Source organism: Candoia aspera, chromosome 4 (assembly GCF_035149785.1).
Source record: "Candoia aspera isolate rCanAsp1 chromosome 4, rCanAsp1.hap2, whole genome shotgun sequence".
Classification (NCBI taxonomy): domain Eukaryota; kingdom Metazoa; phylum Chordata; class Lepidosauria; order Squamata; family Boidae; genus Candoia; species Candoia aspera.
The window spans coordinates 60113565-60136950 of NC_086156.1; the positions used below are offsets into that span (position 1 = coordinate 60113565).

At 39.4% G+C, this 23386-nt stretch overlaps 1 protein-coding gene across 6 annotated transcripts in view; it reads right to left on the reverse strand.

The window, feature by feature from the left end:
- The window catches only part of TNS3 (tensin 3), a 244295-nt gene that overhangs the window by 53164 nt on the left and 167745 nt on the right, over positions 1 to 23386 (reverse strand). For all 6 annotated transcript variants that reach the window (XM_063304224.1, XM_063304223.1, XM_063304226.1 and 3 more), the window contains 4 exons: positions 14926 to 16188; positions 3441 to 3613; positions 841 to 967; positions 664 to 747 (listed from right to left, as the gene is read on the reverse strand). In XM_063304224.1, coding sequence (XP_063160294.1) covers positions 664 to 747; positions 841 to 967; positions 3441 to 3613; positions 14926 to 16188 — 1647 coding nt within the window. The remainder of the gene's footprint in view (positions 1 to 663; positions 748 to 840; positions 968 to 3440; positions 3614 to 14925; positions 16189 to 23386) is intronic.

A 23386-nucleotide genomic window follows, 5' to 3' on the forward strand; every position in this document is an offset into this window, starting at 1 on the left:
ATTTAGCTGAGTTAAGGACAAAGCAACAACTTTTGATTTAAACAAGGCCTCTCACAGTCTTCAAAACCTTCATTTGACTATTAACTTGCAATGTGTCTGAGAGTCTAGATCACATATGATCTGAAGGCCTCATGGCTGCACATACGCCCAGTTTATTTTTGTACATTCCAGAGCTCTCCTAACAAAATTCTTGAAAATTGATGGCATGGATTTAAGGCATTTTGAGGCAAGGAAAAAAAAACCCCAACAACTGTAGTGTAGGTTTAAAAATAGATTTAACATTGTTTATACAGAAAATCCTGGATTCATCGGGGCACTTCATAGTACATTCCTGCCCAGCTTGCCACACTGCCTTGCCTCTTGCAGGCTGCATCTTATCAGTCTTGTTTTACCTACTATTTACATGCAAAGCAAACAGTTTAAGAAGTTGCAGCTCCTTTCCATGAAAGACCTATTCTATGCTTTCTATTCATCATGACAAATTATGCCTTAATATATTCAGAGGTTTGGCCAAAGTTATATTCACCCTCCCCCAATGTAAAATTTGCAGTCAGCTTAAAACACAATGCCTTCAAGAGATACTAATGGTAAAAATTAAACTGGTAAATGCACTTTATACAGAATTCAAATTAATTTATTGAAAAGTTTAGCTGAATTTCTTACCAAGATCAGTTCTGTAATTCTCTGATGGGACACAGCAATCATGATCAGTTGAACTCAGCTGCTGGTAATGCAAGGGAGTTTTCACTATGTAATGAGAAAATAAAACAAGCCTTTTATTATACATTTTCATTAAAGGACTAAGGAAGCCATCATTCCAAAACAGTCCTCTCCACGTACCATAAGGAGTCTCTGGTGATACAGGAAATGCTGGAGTAAGTGGGATTGTTTCATTCACATTTTTGCTTGGTGAGAAGATGCTTCCATCTCCTTCATCTGGGTCTTCCAGGTAGCTTACAACACCCATCTGGAATGTCAAACAGGAATAAGGGGTGGAAAACCATTTTTTATAATCACATACAAGCTTCCTAGGCAGTTCTATTTATTATGGTTACTTTTGCCAGTTTTGAAGATGGAACCATCCATATCTTTAATGCAAAAATGGGTTCATGAAACTGTTGGTTAACATGGGCAAACAAGGATTAGTCCAAATGCCCACTTTATATTTTCCTAACGATAGATAAGGGTAGAGTGGGTTCCAACTTGTTATAAGAATTTGCACAAAAGTTGACTTTAAATATTTCCAAAATAAGGCAGTATTTTGAGAGGATCTGTCATTTTTTTCTCTTTCCAGTTCCATAAGCAAATTGAGTCTCAAAACAATTGAGAATACCAAAGGATTTCCAAGGTGATAAACTTCCACACAGTTTTTCAAATCCAACAGAAGAGAATATATGTAGCTCTGGGTTGAACTGTGGTGTCCTTGGTGCTTTCTGAGCTTGGCTGTTTGATTGCAGACGTTTCATTACCTGACTAATTGGGTAATGAAATGTCTGCAAACAAACAACCAAGCTCAAAGAGCATCAAGGACTCCATGGTTTTTCAAATGAAAAGATTTATGAAATCAATCTATGTATACCATGCCACATGTACTGTATAATGTGGAAAAGATCCATCATAGAATCATAGAATGGTTGAAGAGACCTTAGAGATCTTCTAGTCCAAACCTTGAATCAATCCTCAAACCATCCCAATCAAATGTTTGTCTAATGTTTTCTTGAAAACCTTCAGGGTGGAGAACTCATGACTTCAGGAGGTAGGCTGTTCCACTGCTTAATAGCTTTCATGTTCAGAAAATTCCCCCTTATTTCGAGCTTGGATCTCTCTCTCTTTCTAAAGCTTCCACCAATTGGTTCTTGTCCTAGGTTCAGACACTAATAAAAATCCATACAGTCTTCTCTGTGATATCTCTTCAGCTACTGGAAAACTTTTATTCAGTCTCTCCTTAGCCTTCTCTTCTTTAGGCTAATTTGTCATCTATCAGGACACCAGATCCTTCTCACAGGTACTAATGCCAAGCCAGGTACCACCCATCTTATATCTATATATCTGGTTTTACATATCCATGTAGAACATACATTTCTCACTACTGAACAGCATTTTGTTGGACAGGCCCAATATTCAATCTATTGAAATCTTTTGGATGGATATCAGAACCTGGGCAAACATCAGAATGATTTATTCTTTGTCTGATTCCTCTTTATTTCACAAAAATACCTTCTTCATGTGCAAGAAAGAGCTGGCATATCTCATCAGGCATCTTGGGGCTTTGGGGCACATTAGGAAGTTTGAAAGCATGTTGAGAGTGCTCTGACAAACTGGTTGCCAGTGTGGCCAGTCATAAAACGTTTCATGGATTGAAATGGGTGCAGAAGGTGCCCAGCACCTTCTCTGGGCTCATGGAATGCTTTCAAGTAGGTCTATGCAAAGCATTCTAAAGGGTGCTTTACGAACTGCATAGGTACAAACAGAGTACCCCTCCTTGAAATATCAAAGCAAACATGTTCAATGGAAAGTTTGGATGGTGTGTGTGTGTGCCTGAAGGTCTGCCCTGGTTGTCTTTGCACGGGTACACATACTGTACATAGACAACACTATTGCTAAGACTGTCAGCAAAATATCTGTGTATGCATTTGTATGCAAAGAAACCTGGGAAAACCTTTGAAGCAACAGTGTGAGCTTTCTGGAGAACGTGCCTGCTTTAATGCTATGGACAAGGGGTGCTTCAGTCAAACCAACATGCTTCATGAAGTTTCTTTTCTGAATGCTTTGTACAGCTTAGCTCCTTACCTTCAAATTTACCTTTATTCTTCTTCTAGGCTGGGTTGGTCTGCAAATTTTCAAACAAAGTGCTAGCTCCAGCCATTTGCCATTTTTATCTTCTGAGAATGCCTGGGAGGCACATTTGGAACTCAGAAGTCTACTTGGAAATAAAAATGATGTTGGAGGCTGGAACCTTAATTTGCAACATCTAGATTTCCATTTTGTTTTTTAATAATTGAAAAATAAGTTAGCAATGCAAGGAGCCAAGTGGTTGCCAAAGAACACACCAAAAAGCATTCCATCAGCACAAGAAAACAACTAGTAAGTATAACTGGCCTTTTAAAAAGTCTCTGCAGTTACAAACAAATTTGCTCGTCTAGAGAAAATAACTTTACAAAGAAACAGCCTTGTACATTAAGCCAGATATTCATTTTTCTTTACTTTTAATTGATATGCAACCTCACTCCCACTGTGACAGGTCCAGAATCAGGATACCAGATTATTATTGCTGGTCATTTACAGAGTTACAGCATCAACAGATCACACTTTAAAATCTAAAATAATTTTTTGCTTCTTTTAGTAGTATTAGCACTTTATATTAGTACTTTAAAAAAATATGCTGGGATAAGGGGCAAGTATACCAATCCATTTTTAGTCAACATTTTTTTCCCCCTTACCTCTTTGGTTTTTATACCAGAGGCAAAGAAGTCCTGACTTAAAGAGTGGTCAGGGGCATCAGATTTTGTCCACCTATACTTTGTGCATAATGTCTGTGTTGAGATATCATTGTCATATGGTTCAAGATTTAACTTCTTGCTTTTTCCATTCAATATGCCATCCTCTTGAGAACCTGAAGATAAAAATGGAGAGCAAAGTTTAATTGTTTAACAGTTCAGATTCAAATAAATACTTCACACAAATAGTTCAAGTATTACAACTGAGTTTAGTTTGTATTAGCAAACAAACAGAGGCCTGGGAGTTGGAGGGTTCTGCACAGTATCTTAGCTGTTTCTAGCACTGCACTCTTCTGGACAGAGAGCTCTGATGATGTTCCTGGGATCTGTTGGAGCCACTCTCCCGGCTGAGGAGTCACAGCCCTGAGTGCTCCCACCACCACTGGGACCACTTTGGCCTTCACTTTCCACATCCTCTCTAGTTCCTCCTTCAGGCCTTGGTACTTCTCCAGCTTCTCATACTCCTTCTTCCTGATGTTGCTGTCACTTGGCACTGCTACATCTATTACCACCGCTGTCTTCTGGTCCTTGTCTACTACCACGATGTCTGGTTGATTGGCCAGTACTTGCCTGACTATCTGGATCTGGAAGTCCCACAGGATCTTAGCCCTGTCATTCTCTACAACCTTCTGTGGAATCTCCCATCTGGACTTGGGAGGGTCTAGCCCATACACTGTGCAGACATTCCTGTACACAATGCCAGCTACTTGGTTGTGCTGCTCCTGCCTGCATCTTCCACCCTGCCATTATGTGTTGGACTGTCTGAGGCCTCTCTGCACACTCTGCACCTCAGGTCCTGTCTAATGTGGTAGACTCCTGCTTCTATGGATCTGGTGCTTAGTGCCTGTTCTTGTGCTGCTATGATTAGTGCCTCAGTGCTGTCTTTTAGTCCAGCCCTTTCCAGCCACTGGTAGGATTTCTCAAGGTCAGCCACCTCAGCTATCTGTCAATGGTACATCCCATGCAGGGTCTTGTTTTGCCAAGGCATTTCCTCTGCTTGATCTTCCTTCCAAGTCTGCTGCTGCCTCAGGCATTCTCTTAGCAGCTTATCTTTGGGTGCCATCTTACTGATGTACTCCTGGATGCTCTGGGTTTCATCCAGGACAGTGGCTTTGACACTCAGCAGACCCCACCCACCCTCTTTTCAGCTGGTGTACAATCTCTGGGTGTTGAACTTGGGGTGGAAACTTCCATACATTGTGAGGAGATTCCAGGTCTTCATATAAGAAGACTCTTATAGGTCTTAAAGGTCACTGTCTGACTTACTGACTCTGTCTTAGAATTTTCTTGAGTTTCCATTTTATTCTGGAGAAGGCAGCCCAACTGAGAGCAGAATCCCAGAAATTCAGGGGTATGCTTCTTGTACAAAGGGATAATGAATGAGACACATGAATGCACAAATGATCATTCAAAGAACCAGAATTGCAGATAGTCAACCTATTCTTCATTACAGTCTCCACGCATCTCACATGTAGATGACTAGCAAGCTATACCTCCTGGTGGTAGGGAAGTTGCATTTTAACAGAACTGAATAAAACAAAGCCCAGCCAAATAACGCATCAGCTCTCACTCTCTTATATATGTTGTATAAAATTTGAGTTATCCTCAGGTAAGTGCTTGACAAATCATTTCTTTTTTACCTGCCAAAAAGTTTTTGCCCACCAGTGAGTTTTGCACACCAACCAATTACGTCCACTTATTTTGACTGTCTCGTACTGTTTTTCCTGCCAAATTAGGGTTATTGATTGACGGTTGACAGTTACCTCTGTGAATTCATGTACCCATCATAGCAAGAATATCCCACCAATCAATTATATCGGTGGTGGCCAAAAACTTTTCAGACGTTTTAAAACTAGTGGTGAGGAAAAAAAGAACAAAAGCCGACAAATGCAGAGTTCTCTGCAACATGAGCTTGGCCACCTGCTGGCTTGGCCGTATCTGTAGGCAATGAATGGTGGCCTGAACCCAATGCCCCTTTGAGAGAGTGATGACTGCATGCTTGAAAAGGTGGTGCATGTCTGTTTGAAGAGACCATCTCTCAATCCAACCATGTTAGGTAACTACTGTCTGGTCTTAAATCTCTCTTTTTAGAGAAACATTTGTTACAAGTAGCTGGGCAGCAGTCAGGTTCAGGACAGATATGGAACAGCTTGTTTTTCTAGATATCTTCCAACAGTTCATGGATAGCAGGTCACAAGCTTCCAGTGAGCTGCCCATTTCAAGTGCATTCGGTGATTTTTAGAATAGTAAGTAACACTATTATGCCTATAGAAGGCAATGTTAGGTGGAGTTGGTACAGAAGAAATGTCTTTTTTCAGTTGTTGCAAAGCTACAAATGCATTCACTGTTGCTTGAGTCTGCGTGTCTTAATTCTGTGTAACCAAGCTGTACCATGAAACAAGCCCACTGAACTAAATTAGAGTCACATCTGAACAATTTGATTTAAAATTCTATGGAGAAAACTGTTTAAGTGGACAATTAAGTAGACAAGTTTGTATTGCTTGAGCGTAAAAGGAAAGTTTGGAAGTATCTGCTGCTGCATTATTTATATGATAGATTTATTGCATAAACCTTTGTAAGGAAGATGAACACTTATATATAATGACATAGGAATAAGCCTCATTCAATCAAGTGAGCTAAAATAAATTTAAACATTTGCAAACCACAATGCATTCAACTAACTATATCCCTATTTCTGGTTATGACATTTTGGAAGATTCCTGAGATGCATATAAGACTAAAATAGTGCTGTACTAAAATGTATGCCAAAAGCTGATTACATGATGTTTTTAAAGCTTGGAAATAGTCTAGATATAGAAAACTGACATTAAAGACATATTTAAAAACTAGGAAAAACGCATCCATAAGCACTACATACGCAATTGTATCACTTTAGGGAGCAACTACACTACTTATTACACTCCAAAGTTTTGAACTCACATAAATTTCCCCTTTGACTTGCAATTAGAAGGAGACTACATAGATAAACAGGAAGTGGATGAAGATTTTCACTTGGATATACTGTACATAAGGTAATATGCTGTACTAAATGTGCTTAAAGATGATGTTTTTACACAGATAGGAATGAATTGTAGCTCAAGTCTGCAGAAAATCATGAATGCTGTAAAATTTTGGCCCAGCCAAATGGGAAACTTTAGCACCATGGTCAGCAACTCACTGTTTAGATGAAATGCTTTAGGAGGATAAGCAAAACAGGTTACCAAAAGTGTAGCTCATAATTTATGTTTCATGGGCTACGAAGAGGAGAGCTGGTATATGCTGGATTTACTACATTCACTGATGAAACTGGAACCTCTTAATTTTGTAACTGGTTTGTTAAATCCTAACTTTTGCACAGATTCAAATGGATTCATACAGTATGTATATGAAAAATACAAGGTATTTTTAAAATAAAGAGGCAAGAGAGGTGAGCAGAGGAAGAAAAGCTGAAAGATGGGGTTTAAAGGGAGATAAATTCAGAAAACTTGGTATAGTAAGTACAAGGACATTTCATTTAAATCAATACAAAACAATTAATCCCTGGGAAAGAAATTGAAACCAATGCACAAAATCCAGCAAAGCATATTCAGTAAAACTGCATTATTCCATCATGATACAAAGCTGCTTTCTCAGTGACCACAGGAAAGGAGTCACAGGAAAAATTCAACAAGATTTTTTCCCCCTTCCTTCCTGATAACAATATAGTATTTTTAAATTATTTATGATACTGAGACTTGATAATCATCAAAGCTTTGCTCTTCCCATACTGAGATGCTTTTGAAGTCGTTCCAGATTGTTTCACTCACTCAGATTGTTTACAACATCTAATGATTCATGGAATGGGTGACAAAAAAATGAAAATGAAAGATCACTTTTTTCCCAATGTAAGTCTATTTTTTTTAATGTGTGTTTTAGACACATCAGCATGCAATTATTTAACATTTTAATTCACAGAACTGTGTAAGAAAAGCTTTGAGATGGGAAATGATACAAAAATAGCTTATGTAAATAATAAAAAGAATGTCATAAGCCTCTAGCATAGATATGCACTTAGGCAATGCACAAAACTACAGCTGCCATATATTGCAAGATGTGGTCCATTATGATGATGCAGCTAGAACTGAGGTTCAAATATGAGAGACACCAGGTTCAAATCCTCAGCCATCCATGAATTAGATGAGCAATAGGGTGACTAAGTTCGCTGATGATATCGGTATTATTTAAGGTGGTCAGGATAATGAAACACTCCAAAATAAATATTTTCAAACAGACTTCTGGGGAAGAAAGGTGGCTCCACAAAAAGCAGAGCCAACAACCATGGCAGAATGAAGAGGCAGTGAGGAGAGCACTTGAGATCACCCATGAGTGCTCCAGACAGCTGCTCCTCAGTGGGTTTAGAGCTCTGGGAGATGAGGGAACAGCCATCTTGCTCAAACCATGGTCAGCGCCTTGGAAAGGACACTAAGTCCACATACTTCCTTTTCTGATCACTTTTGTAACTTGCTTGTTAACTGCTTTTCAGCTATTAGAAACCTTTGGATTGACACATTTGACAGCACTGGATGACTTTCCTTCAATCCTTAGTTAAAGAAGTTTTAACTACAAGTTTAAGAATTTTTAAAAAAATGGGTGGGGGGAATAAACAGCAAAAAAGTGATTAAAATTTTGATTTTAGAAAGTTACAAATGGACCAAGGGTCCAGATACATTTGAAATAAGATTTTGGAATTAATTAATAAAGAATTCTTCCTGTGGGGAAATGCTTTTGATTTGAAACATAATAAGATAAGATTTAAAAATTGGACACTAGGGGGAACCTAGGTAAAGGTAAAGGTTTCCCTTGACGTAAAGTCCAGTCGTGTCCGACTCTAGGGGGCGGTGCTCATCTCCATTTCTAAGCCTTAGAGCCGCCGTTGTCCGGAGACACTTCCGGGTCATGTGGCCAGCATGACAACACGGAACGCCGCTACCTTCTCGCCGAAGCGGTACCTATTGATCTACTCACATTTGCATGTTTTCGAACTGCTAGGTGAGCAGGAGCTGGGACTAGCAACGGGAGCTCACCCTGCCGCACGGTTTCGAACCTCCGACCTTCCAATTGGCAGCTCAGCGGTTTAACCCGCAGCGCCACCGCGTCCTTAGAGGGAACCTAAGCTTACAATTAAAGGAGAAGAACACTTAAAAGTGATTTATAATTACAGAATGAAGCAAAATATTTTAACACTGGACATATTGAAGGATATTTTTGAATAATGGACCCAGAAGTTAATTTTAAAAGTGTCTGCTTCTATGGATAGACTGTGTCTAAAAGATGTTATGGAAGAGGAACAAGTTTTACCTGAAAAGAGCAAGACTGAGTTGAAAGTGGATTTCTACAAGAAAGACATGAGAAAAGATGTTACAGATATACAAAAGAAACCTGCTAATGTTTTAATAATTAAAAGGGATATACAAACAACAAACCAAGAGAGTGACCTGGACAATTTTCCTATATTGGATTTACAAAAGAGGCTTGTTAAAGGTTTGAAGAATTTTGTGAAAAGGGACAAAGAAAAAACAAAAAGAAATCAAGTTCTAGGACATTATCTGAACGGACTAAAGATTAAGATTGTTAGAAGTCAAAGGAAGGAATACGAAGTTGGTTTATTTGATCAAGGTTAAAATAGATATGTTATCTCTGGTAATCCTTAATGGACTTTTGCTGACATCAGGACTCAAATGACAGTTTATGGATTTGTATACAGGTAAGACATGGGATACGGGAAGAAGAGATAATCTGTTGTACCTTAAGAGGTGATAAGTTACTGAAATTGTTTATACTTGTGATGAAGATGGGAAGTCCTATCTCTCTCTCTTTCCTATATTCTTATTTTTTCTTTCTTTTCTATTTCTATTTTTTCCTTTTTTCTTTCTTTTCTGCACCTTTTATTCTTTCTTTTTATTCTTCTATTTTTTTCAGTTTGTATTAGTTTTTATTGTTGTAATTATAATCATTAATAAAATTACTATTAAAAAACAAATGTTTTCAAACAAAGGAAATGATCATTAAAATGTCAAATGTTCAGTTGAACAGGTATAAAGTGATGAACACAGTAGAAACAGTCCTATCCTAGCTTTTACATACTGATGGGATCTGCAGTATTAGTGACTGACCAGGAATATAATTTTGAATTTTGGATCATGTAACATGAATGAATGAATTTTGGATCATGTAACATGAATGAATGAAAATTTTGATTCACTATGCAGCTGCTGAAACTATGCTTGGGATCATAAACAATTAACAAGAAAATTACCAATATTGTACTGCTGTTACTCAGTTTTTTTATTGGTCCACATTTAATAGACCTATAAACAGTTCTGCTTACCATATAGCACTCTGAAAAGCTGTAGAATGTTGCAACTAAAATTATCAAGAGGTTATAACAAATTCTTTGTAAATTACAATTTTGGAGTCATTTCGGCTTACCAAAAAAGGCAATGCAGTTTATATAATTAGACAGAATGGAAAGTGATATTCTTTTCAACTAAGTTTTTGAATGGGGGGATGTTTCACTTGTGGATTTCTCATTGGCATCTGTCTGACCGATTATGGCAGCAGAATACTGCATCAGAGAGATATTTAGTTTGATCAAGAACAGGTTTTAAGTTTTACAGCTCACTGCATGGTTTATACTGGTCATTCGTGCTTTGTCAGGGTCTTTCTGAAGAAAGGGAGGATAAAGGAATGATGCCTGATGGTTTCAGCCCATCCCACTACACCTGGTTGAATAGGCATGCTCCAGGTTTCATTGCTGAAACAGTTTCACCTGGTGGGACTCAGGAAGCATGACTTCTTTGTCATGATGCCTGTTTTGCGGGACAGCCTTCCTCCTGATATATGGACAGCCCCAACCCTGTTGACCTTTCGAAAGATTGTGAAAACTTGGCTCTTCCCACAAGCTCTGGGCTTGGATGTGTTCTAGTATGGATGTGGTTTTGTTTGATACTGTGAGGAACGTGGGTTCAGATATCCCAATAGTAAGAATATCAGTGTCTGCGTGACAGCGTGGAAACGGTGCGGTCTAGTTGATCCATCCTGTCTCACGACTGGGCCCTCAACCCACTTGGCTGCAGGTTTACCCACTGTTCAATTGATTGATGAGGAAAGTTCCAACAGAGTGGCAGCTGCACTGGAGGGCTCACCCTCCCCCCAGGAGCACGCACCTGCACAACCTTTGCAACCTGAAGTAACGATCTTGGACTCAGAGAGCTATGCGGATTATGCCTTTGAAGAAGGCAAAGAGGAGTGACAGAGCCCAGCATGAGATCCCCAGGGAGAGCCTGGGGTTTCACTCATCAATTCTATAGACACAGACCCTCTGGAACCAGTTAGGTCTCAGTATTTTGTTTATTGAAAGATACAGTACCACCACCCTCTGCATCTAAAGACTCAAGTAACTGCATTTCCCCGTCCTCTTCTTTTATCAGACCCAATTCCCCGCCTTCGTTTGAAATTGAATATTTACAACTGCCTTCGGTTTTACATTGTGAGCTTCAGCAACATTCTTCACTGCCCGTTGGCAGGTAACACTTTGGCCACAGCATTCCAGTGTCAACTTGCTGAGTCTGTGAAGTTTCTAATTCTTGCTGGCTTTGTGATATTTCCAGCTCTCCCTCACATCAATCAAGTCTTCCTTCTTACTCCTTTACAACCCATGACAGAGGAAAAGGCTCAGAAGGGGGTTTTATGACTTCTGGGGCCAAACTTCTGACAGATACGTATAAAGCAATTTTTAGGGGTTTTGACACAGTTTTCATACAGTTTCTTTTGGATTGGACTTACATAGTTTAGGTATGTTTTATTCTATTCACCATCCCAAAGTTCCTTGGGTAAATGGCTGTTTATATAAATGAGAGAGAGAGAGAGGCCCAAAATAGTTTCAGCTAATTTTTCAGTACAGAAATGCATTTAGGCCAAGAAAAGTTGGTCAGTAGAGCTTCTTTACATCTGATGACTATGATGCAAAAGGACCCTAACTCTAACCCTAAAGGAATCAGATTCTGTACTAAACTACACCTCTAATTCTTGCAGCACTTTTGCAAGAATAAATTTAATCCCAAAGAATACTGATGCTGGCTATGTCTGCTGTAGATTATGGTCCCCAAGCTAGGAAGCTTAAAGGACTAGTTATACCAAGATCAATGCTAGTAAGGACACTTATTATTAGCTTGGGGGGGGGGGATACCAAGAATATGTTCCACGTGGCTGCTGTTCATGAGGAGACCACGAGACAGTGGTCTTCCATGGGTTTGAGTGCCGGAAGATATCTTGCAATCGTGGCAGAGCCTTTAAAGGACACTAAATTCGCAAGCCTCACTTTCTAATCATTTTTAGAAATTGCCTATTAACCATCTTAAAGCTATTAGAGGCCTTTGGAATGACCAGTTTGAAAAGTCACCGGGTGAGTTTAGCTTCAACTCTGATCAAAATAAAATTAATTACAAGCTTAAGAACTTAAACGAATTTGAAATAAACAGCAAAAAGCTAAATAGGATTTTGATCTAAGAAAGTTATAAATGAATTAAGGGTCCAGCTAAATTTGGAATATTGACATTTACTACAAGATTTTGGAATTAATTATAAAAGATGAGTAGCGTCTTGTGGGAGCCAGAATTATTTTGACTATCTTGGCTTATAACAAAGATAAGCAACTTTATGGTTTTAAAAACTGGACACTAGAGGGGACTAAAGATTCTAAGTGGAAGGGGAAAAAAAATACAAGCCTGCTTTTGGTGTTAGTTAACTGGTTCCTTAATCTGTTTAATCCAGAGCACATGTGAATGATCTCTTGTCCTCTCCTTATCCGGAGAGGTTCCGAAGGACTGGTCCACTCACCAGTTCTTCGGTCTTTGCCGCAGTCGTCGGCTCCACTTTCATGGCAACATCTTCAGTTCACCATGCTTCCCCCAGAAGTCCCACATTCTCAGTATTTAAAAGGTAGTATTTATATACAGTATCTAAATGAAAACCGTGGTTCTCTAAAACTTCTACAGAAGGTAGTAATAGCAACAACTGCTCATATAAAAGCTAGCTACGCAAAAATATAAAAGCAGGATGTAGCTATAAATAAAATAGAACACTTAAACATGTGTTGTTTTCATTATTAGGGCAGGATATTCAAATACAAGGATACTTAGATGAGTAAAGGTTTGAAAATATTTGAATCTCAATGGCCTCTTGCAATTGTAGCCCAATGAGGAAAAGTCCATTTAAAATGACAGTTTAACAGAAGGCATTCACTTTTTGCAAAACTATTATCTTGATTGGGTAGCACACCTAGCAAATATGCAGTGGCTGTTTTTCCTTTGTTTTTAAAACACACCTTCGTATCTACTTTAAATTGTTTTCACAGATTGTAAAACTCTTGGAACAGAAATATACTTTCTGATCTTCAGATCTCACCACGCATTTTTCTAAGAATACCACACAGATTTTAGAATGATGCCAAATAAAGAAACTGCATGGCATTTATAATGTGGAACATGAGTGGTTTCTGCTCTGTTTTAAATGAGGAAAAGGAACGTAACTGTGAAACTGAGTGTAAGTTACCCCACCCTGTAATTAACAGGACACAGATTTCTTTTTAGAAAAAAAGGCAACAGACCAGTCTGTGTTAGAAAGGAGGACTGCTGGATTATTAACAGAAAGAAAGATTGATTATAAGCAGGCTTAAAAATCTCACATGGCTGATTCACATAGGCAGTCTTCTACTGTTTGGATGCACACATATGAAGTGTAATAGTTTAGGTATAGTTTTTGCTTGGTATATGTATGATTTATGGTACAATATATAACAGGGTACCAACGTTAGGTACCAAGCCATGTTTTGTTTTAACTATCATCTGTTTAAAAAGACAACTTTTCTTGGTTCAGAAATAACGCTAAGCCATACATTGCAGTCTATATGCAGTTAACTAACTCATATTTGCAGGACCCAGGGCACCTTCAGAAACATACTGCTGAAATACATCAGCAAAACCAATACAGTATTTCTGAGGCTCAAGATATACATTGCACTCCATAAAACTTCCATTCCCCCTAGTTTTTGCCTTTGTTCCTTGGTTGGTATTATCAGGGTTAGTTGGTGGTTTGTTTGTTTGTTTATTTATTAAATTTCTAGGGGACCAACTACAAAACAAGTCTGGGTGGCTTTAGAAGCATAAATGCAAGATGGTAACTTTATATAAAAAAGAACACAGTTGCTCAAAGGGAGCAGATAAAAAACATATCTCCCTAACATCATTGCCAAACTAACTAGGCTCGCCAAACACCCTAATCCAAGGGAAAGAGCTAGGTTTTCAGGGCCTGTTTGAAGGCAGGTAGGGAGAGGCAATACAAATATCCAGGGGGAAGCTGTTTCAGGAGCAGGTACTACAACAGAGATGGGTTTCACAAGATGACATTGCTTAATTGATAGTTGACGCGTGATGTCACTGTATCACTGTCACGCCTCCCTCCATGTCTCAAAACAGTTTGAAAATCCAAAATGTCCCTCCAGATTGCAAAAAGTTGGCTGCTTCTGCCAAAATAAAGTGATCTGAAAACTAAAGTTTAGTACAAGGAGTGATATCAGTCATGGCATGTTCAACAAGTAATTGTGAAAAACACTGCTTGAATAGGGTATCTGAATCAGTCTTAGATTGGTTGCATAATCTCATAACCCTCTTTTTTTTTAGGAGGAATATTCACACAAACCATGTATATGAATGGAATGACACTCTCTGTCTCTTCCTTCATCTTGATAGTTAAGAGTTGTCCAATCAAAAGAATATGAAAAATAACCTCACTTGGGGGGTCTGTCTAAGTATAACTGCCTCCAAAATAAAAGTTCCTGACAATTCTAAAATATTCAGCACTCACACTCAGGAAATTATCTGTACAACACTTCCTCAAACTGAACGTCCAGCAAAAATAATCATAGCAACTTCAGATACTGATTCTTCCAAATTTAAAAAGCTGATAATTGGTTGATAAATCATCCCTTCCCTTCCTTCTTGCCACCATTTCTTAGGAAGCATCTAGGAACAAAAATAGTAAAAGTAAAAAAGGGAGATGCTAGGTAAGAGGTGTGATTAGTGCACTAGGTTCTGCAAATTCATCTTTCCAAACTTAGTGTATGTAATATAATGCAGCCTAAAAAGACAGTCTTGTAAGACTGAAATTATTTTCATATGAGGGGTGGAGAAAATCAGTTAATTAAAAAAGATGAATGACTGTTTAGTTTTCTCCAAACATTCCACAGATCTGTGAAAAGGAGGCATTCACACACATTCCATTTCTCAAGAACGATCTTTTAACAGTCAGTCATACTAAACTGTCAAACTAAGCTTTTTGTAGAAGAGAAGAGAAAACACATTTCATTTGTGTATTATTTAAAACAACTCACCCTGCTGGGAAGAGTTCTTGTTAGTGACCTCTGTTTTCACATGGAATCTAGGGTTCCTCTCAAGCCTTTCCACATCTATTTGAGGACTGGTAAAGCCATTCAACTGATTTGTATCTCTGTTGACAGCATTGATGCGGGTGGGAATAGGCTCAAATGTTGGGTCCAGTTCCAAAATTAGTCTATTTAGCTGCTCAATTGACTGATCAATATCCAAAGTTGGTGAGGATGGCAAGGCTCCAGCACTGCTTCTGGTATTCCATTTTAATTCATTATTATTTGCACCCTTTTCAGAGAGTAATTTTAATTTTAAAACCTCTGGTTCAGATGTTTCGACTACATTATTGGAAGTTGGTATACTCCCAAGCCCCCTTTGGACAGCATCCCTACTGCTGGAACCTCGGGCAGGTGTATCTGGAACTCTGGTTTGATTCTGCAGGTTGCCCAAGTTTTCAGCTATGTTATGAGCACCAACTTCATTCTCTGGGGAATAGATATACTGGTTAGCAATTACCATTTGCTGTTGGCGCACCCATGTCTGGGTTGAATAGCTACTGGGGCTATAAGCTGGTGGTTGAGTGGAAACTGGAGGATTCCTTGGCAGCTGCTGACATTGCTTCGGATCAGCCCTTCCAAAGGGCCTTTCATACATAGAATCAATACCAATTCCCAGATCTGTGGCCAGAATGTTATGATGTTCTTCCCCAATGTTACTTCCAAAGCCATCTGTCAGGAGGGAATTCTGACTGCTCTTATGGCAGCTCAAGTTCCCAAGGTGGTTAGAGTGCTGGCCTTCAGAGGAAGACAATGTTCCAATACTATCCACGCTGTGAAGATCATGAGTGGGCATCTCATCATCCAGAATGTCTGTCTCTCTCTCTTTGTGTTTGACATCTCCATTCACATGAACTTGGGCTGGCACTATGTGGCGAGTCCCACTGTATTTGCTTTCGGCATCAGTCATATCTGTGAGTGGAACGATTGAGTTCTCTAGGCCAAAGCCACTAAGCAACTGGTCAAGCTCCTCCTTTTCCTGGGGACTCAAGATTCTTTTCACTCCTGGAAGAGGAGGTTCTTCAGTTTTTTCTGTCCTTACAGAAGCTGTAGAATGTCCTGAATCACTGCTAACGGACAGGGTATGATCACTATGTTCAGGGTTACTGGTTATGGCACCTTGGGTTCTGCTGGGAATGCTGACATCAGAGGAGCTTTTCTTCCTCACCTTAGCATAAAGGCTGCCATCAGAGGGGCCCTGGGTGTGCGATGCTGTAAAAAAAATACAAGACACAAGAAACAAAACACAGTTATGAAGAAAAGACATTACAATGGGAATGGGGTAAGTAGACAGAGAGAAATACATTCACATAGGAGTAGAAATAGATTGTGACATCATTTATTTGCATTAATTCTTCCATTAACCTGAGTATAAAAACAGAAGTGGGGCTGAGAATCATGATTTTCCCCTTTGATTGGTTCCAAAAAGCAGATTGCTGTGATGCAATAACAAAGCCAAACTTTTATTGCCTTCAAAATCTTACAATTGTTAAGTATTATGAATAATAACAACAACAGTATAACCAAGTCCAATTCTTGTTATCTATAAGTTAACTTAAATTAGCTGAAATGGGGGGAGAAAGGAATGATGTGAAGCTTTTGGATAAGTAATCATCTTGCACCTACCAACATCAGCCAGCCTAAGAATCTCTGCAGAAAATACCATTCTAGGAAAGTTTTTAGTTTTATTTCTGCAGAACTGTTGCCCACCTTTCTGAATCAGCAGTATGGGTATAATTTCTGGAATGGAAGGCAATGGACAGAGAGAAGATCTGCTCATGCCCTATCTCAGTATTTGATGTTCTTTCTCAAAATAAGCCTTTCAAAGAAAATCAGATGCTTCAGCTCCTCAGGAAAGTAGAAATGTCAGAGGCATCCACTCATGAAAAAGCAGCAAGCAATACCAGCAGCTTATCCAAGTAACAGAAATAATAGAAGTCAGAGTAGGATTGATATCAGTGATTGGTAGCATCTGTAGTAAATGTATAATCCACTGAACAACTTAAAATGTATTCACCTATTCATTATGAACCTACCCATAATTTACAGCCAGCAGAGGCTGTTAAATTTTGATAAGACAGGGCATTTTTGTAGCAGGAATTATGAACCTCCTTCCAAAGATACATGAGACCGGCTTTTTCCTTCTTTTGTTCAGTCTCTTCTTTACCTGTGATCTGTGGGGTTTTGATTAATGTTAATGCTACTTGCAGATTATAGTGAATAGGTTTCCTCTATATTTGTCATTTTTATTGTACATCACTCCCAGTACCTGTTGGCACCAGGTTTGGGTTATAAATGAAATATTTGAACAAATATTTATTTTAGATCTATTTAAATTGATTTCCCCCCAAACAAGCCAGAATTTTATGGAGCAATTTATAATTGGAAAACAGCTTAGTTTATTTTTCCCTGTAATTAACAGCAGGCACAATGATGCTATTTTCATTGGAAGCACCGGCACAGAAAGCTTAACTCTTTTCCCAACTGCAGTGGGTGCATCGTTCTCTGTGGTTGCTATCAGCTCTGGAAATGGAAAGGTGCTTCCTACTGCCCCAAGAGTAACTACTGTTGCCTATACTACTAGAAGCTGAAAAACATCCCAGAGGAAGGCAGTGGCAGAACATTACAGGCTTGTCCTTATAATGCTGAATTTGACTTGAAAGAGATTTTATCTTTTGATTATCAATAAAGAAACCGTAATTCCAAATGCACCATTGAAAGGGGGAGAGCCAACAACCGAACACACACCCACTCCCTTGCCAATCATTTTGTGCGGAACTGATAAGAATGATGTTTGTGAGACAAAATGGGGTGTTGTGAATGATATATTTGCATGAATATATGTGCATGCGGGGCTCCAGCTCATCTCCTAGCCCTGCATGCAGCCCTCAGATCCTAGAAGGTCAAGAAGGTCAATCAATGGCGCTCTAAAGTTTGTAGAAATTGTTTGGATATCAATTAGTCCTATTATACAAAATAAGATAGGAAGCAGGAAAAAGAGGTACTGACCTACAGTGTCCGCACGAGTTTGCAGATCAGTGTGCAGAGCTACTTGGAGTTCTAGCCTGACATTTGAGCAAACATACATGGAAGCCAATTCCAGTCCTCCTCAGTCAACAGGGGTAGGCAGCTAGAATGTTTCCTTGTATGTACTTGTGTTACATATTCGGGTTTTGTGCCTGCCTATTCTCTACTTTGTCATCAGTTACCCTGGAATGAAGAGAACCTGTCAAACATTAATTCTACCCGTAAAATAGAATACAGATTGACATTTGAGATATTCCAGCAATCACTTGCAGAATTGCTGTTCCCAAGGCAGTTGGGAAAAACTGGTAATAATTAACCCGTTGTTAATTTATTGATTATATTGATTTATTGGATTTTTGAACTGCCACAATTGTATAGCAGCATAATTATTTATTTATTTCTGTCTCAAATTTGTACTACCGCCCATCTCCCCCAAGGAGGGACTCTGAGCAGTTCACAATAAGTTGATAAGTTAAAACATTAAAACATCGTAATAAAACATGAAATATAATACAATACAAAATTAAAATAAAATAAAATAGAAAAAATAGAAATTCAGATGGCTACAAAAGATCATAAATATGAGGGAAGCACTCTAAGGTGCCAACCATCCCCAAGAATGACTCCCCCCCTCCCCTTCCCAAGCATGGCAGCAAAGCCAGGTCTCCAGGGACTTCCTGAAGGTCAGAACGGATGGAGCTTACCTGACCTCCAGTGGCAGGATGTTCCAAAGGGCGGTTACCACTGCAGAGAAGGCTTGTTTCCTGGACCCCGCCAGATGGAACTCTCTTACAGACGGGGTCTGTAACATGCTCTCTCTGCATGAACAGATGGGACAGGTTGATGTCATGGGGATGAGATGGTCCCTCGGGTAACCTGGCCCTATGCCATATAGGGCTTTAAAGGTGATAACCAACACTTTGAATTGGACCCAGAAGCAAACTGGTACCCAATCCAGCTCACATAGTAGAAGTGTTATATGCACCCTTTTAGGGGCGCCAAAAGTAACCCATGCAGCTGCATTCTGGACCAGCTGAAGCTTCCGGATACTCTTCAAGGGTAGCCCCATGTAGAGCTCATTGCAATAGTCTATATGGGAGATGACCAGGGCATGAGTGACTGTTCGAAGGGCTTTCTGATCCAGGAAAGGGTATAACTGGTGCACAACACAAAGTTGCACAAAGGCCCTCCTGGCCACGACTGCCACCTGCTCCTTGAACAGGAGTCGTGAGTCCAGAAGGACCCCCAAGTTATGCACCAGGTCTGCCTGGGGAAGTGCAATCCCATCCAGAACTAAGGATGACAACTTCCCGGACACAGAGAAGCCATTAACCCACAGCCACTCTGTCTTACCAGGGTTCAGCTGAAGCCTGTTGTTCCCCATCCAGATCCCCACAGCCCCCAGGCACCGAGAGAGGGCAGTCACAGCATCACTTACCTCACCCAGGACAGAGATGTATAATTGGGTATCTATCATCAGCATACTGATGATACCTCAACCCGTGGTGATGGATGATCTCACCCAGTGGTTTCATGTAGATGTTGAAAAGGAGTGGAGAGAGAACCGAACCCTGCGGCACCCCACAAAGGAGAGGCTGAGGGTCGGACCTCTCACTCCCTATCACCACAGATTGGGACCGGCCCTGGAAGAAGGAGGTGAACCAGCACAGAACCATGCCACCCACCCCCAACTCCCTGAGCCATCCCAAAAGGATACTATGGTCAATGGTATTGAAAACCACTGAGAGGTCAAGAAGAGCAAGGATGGATGCACTGCCACCATCCCGCTCCCACCAGAGATCATCCATAAGTGCGACCAATGCTGGTTCTGTCCCATATCCTGTCCTGAAACCTGACTGAAAGGGGTCTAGATAACCCATTTCATCCAGGATCCTCTACAGCTGCAACACCACCACTTTCTCAACCACCTTCCCCAAAAAGAGGTGGGAGACTCGACAAAAATTGTCCAACACAGTAAAGTCCAGGGATGGTTTCTTGAGGAGGGGGTGCACCAGTGCCTCCTTAAAGGCCACCGGAAACACTCCCTCTCCCAAGGATGTCTTAACCACAAAAAGATTGAAATCACCATCCCAAACACCAAAATGACATAGCCCTAATTGAAACATATTTAAAATATTTGGAGTTATTCTGTATATTCCTAGATCTACATAAATCAGAACCAATTTGGAACCAGAGGAAACTTTCTAAACATTGTTGGGCAAGGTTACTACAGTTACAGTGAGTATACTGTCTCAGTTTTTAATTATTTTTCTAATGTTATCTTTATGTATTCCCTAATGTTATGATCAGAATCAACAACAACAAATAAAAACTAAAGAGTCTCATGCTAAAGTTGCAAAAAGATGCAATTGGATATAAGTAAACAAGTTACTTACAATGTAGCATTGGAATCCTTGCAACAAATATCTAAGCTTCCACCACTGACATCTGTACAAAAAGACTTGGTCCTGTCAGGTGGATTGCACTTGCATTGATGGAATGTTTCTGAGAGGCTCAGAAGCAATCCAGTTCAAAATTCGGTGGTCCCTGTATCAGGAACCAGCTATTTCATCTTAAAGAAGCTACACAAACATAATAAAAAGGAAACAAATATTCTTGCAAACTAATTGGAAATGACTTTTTCAAGCCACAAAGAATAGAAACATCATCATTTTTTGGAAGATAATTGCAAGTACCTCAACAAATAGGATGGCCTGGCCAGAAGGTGATGCCAACTAAGAGATGGGGAGAGTTTTACAGCAAGCTCTCTCTCTCACCACCCTTTTGCCTCAATCTATGTTCCTAAACAGTTTCCCTCTCTGGGCAACAGTCTCTCATTTAGAAATTATTAAACGGAATAATCAATTAAAAAATGGCAAAGCCCCTGGCAGTGACCTGATACTTGCCGAACTGTTAAAAAGCAATGTTAATTGGTGGGCGCCTCCTTTGCTTCTTTACTCATGCATACTGTATTAATAATACATTCCAAATGCCTAAAGACTGGAATGGTTCTATTACTGTCCTGAAAGGTAATTGCATGAAGCTTTCCAGTTATCATCCAATTAGCCTCTCAACATTCCCAACAACCATTGATAGCTTTCTGTTTCTTTAAGTTTCTGGGTTGGCTAGAAAAGGAGAAATTTCTAGTCAACAAACAAGCAGATTTCAGGGTGGGCAGGTCAACAATAGACAATATGCTCCTCTGGAATTTCTAGCAGAGAAATACACACCTGTTTATTTTATTCGGTTCCATCCCTAAAGACAGACTCTGGTGGAAACTGTTTCATTCCTCTAATGGTTGAAGATTACTTTGCCTAATTAGGATGCAGCACAAAACCACGAATATATACGTTAGATGTGGCCACCTTTCTGCAGACAACTCAATCCAGAAAGGAGTGAAAGAGGGCTGTATTCTGGTCCCCTTCTTTTCAATATCCTTTTCAAGGAATGGAATTACTACCAACTTAACCAAGGCAGAACTCCACTCCCCTAACCTGAATAATAGATAGTTGGCTGTGTTTCTCTATGCTGATGATGCAGTCATCCTTTTCTGTAACTCAAGCTGGCCTCAGAAGTCTATGGGCCCTATTGGATTACTGTAGAATCATAGGGTTGGAAGGGACCTTGGAGGTCTTCTAGTCAAACCCCCTGCCCAAGGCAGGAATGATCATACCATCTTGGACAAATAGTTGTCCAATCTTTTCTTGAAAACCTCCAGTGATGGAGCACCCACAACTCCAGGAGGCAAGCTGTACTACAGCTTAATAGTTCTCACTATTAGGAAATCCCTCCTTATTTCCAGGTTGGATGTCCCTCTGATGAGCTTCCACCCATTGCTTCTTGTCCTTCTTGTGGGAAAGAAAGGTTCACAATGAACTATTCTAAAACCAAAACATCTTTTGCTTCTTACTGTTGGATAGGAATCCTAACATCTTCAGGAGAGTTGCCAAATTTATTTTGGCTGCCATTGCTTTACACAGGAAACTATTCCTTTGACATTTAGGATCCCACTAACATACCATTTAATTGTTTTTATCCATAGCTAGATTGATACATATCTGTATATGCACATGAATTAGTAATCATTTTAGGTTTTTATTCACAAAGGAGTTTTATTATTAGTCTTAATACTTAGATTCCTTAGCAGTTTATTATCTGCATTTATAGCACTATACTGAATTATTTTCTTTACTTCTATTGATTAATTCTATTAATTTTGTCAATGCTTTTTTATTTGAACCTTGTAACTTCTGATAATAATTGCAAAAAATGCTGGTCAGCGACTGCAATAAAGTTAATAATACCCCAGCAAACTTTCCTGAGAAGCCTAATGTACTGGCAAAACAAATGAATGAGTAACCATCTTTTCCTTAGTTCATTCCAACATAGCAGATTTCATTGCTGACTTCCTCATGGCTCCAAGTGTGAGCTTTTACATCTACAATCTAATCATACTATTCAAACACATGATTTTGTTTCCTGATCAAAGAGTGGAAATTTTGCCTTGTGAATTTGTTTACCACAGTAACCATAGTTCCATGTAAATATTATACTGCTTAAACAGAACAGTCAAACATTTTCCATTATAAGAAAAACAAAATGTCAACTATATGGTAATTATTTTCTCTTGAAGAAACACTGTCCTTTAGTTTACTTCCCTGTCAATTTGGTTGGGTAGTTGGAGGAGAGGGCAGTTAACTGTTTCTCAGGAGTTGCTTTCCTGGTGACATCATGAGAGGAATAACTGATCCATATGATAGTCAACATGGAAAGAGAGGATCCTCAGGAAAGAGTAGGTCCATGGAACTAATTTGGTCTAGTGGTTAAGGGGCTGGGCTAAAAACCAGGGGTCTGTGAGTTCTAGTCCCGCCTTAGGCATGAAAGCCGGCTGGGTGATCTTGGGCCAGTCACTCTCGCTCAGCCCAACTTACCTCACAGGGTTGTTGTTATGGGGAAAATAGGAGGAGGAATGAGTATTAGTTATGTTTGCCACCTTGAGTTATTTATAAAAATAATAAAGGTGGGATAAAAATTAAATAAACAAACAAATAATCTGGTAACAGCAGGCCAAAAAAGCACAAAAAGAAGGAAATAAGAAGAGTTGAAGAAAGAACAAAGTTCCACAATACAGGGCACAAAATGAGAAAATACCACAATAAAAACAACAGAGACATACCTGGTACCTTAAAATGAAAATAACTGTTTCAAAATCAGTAATTTCCCCAGAATAATATACTTCATCAGATGCCATGGACAACAGAGAATCTGTCAAAGAAACTATGTCTTTTTGACATTTGCATCATCCTCTTGTTCAGAGAGGCAAAGGGCAGCATGCACATGGCTTATCTCATTCTACATAATCCTGTGAGGTAGGTTAAATGGA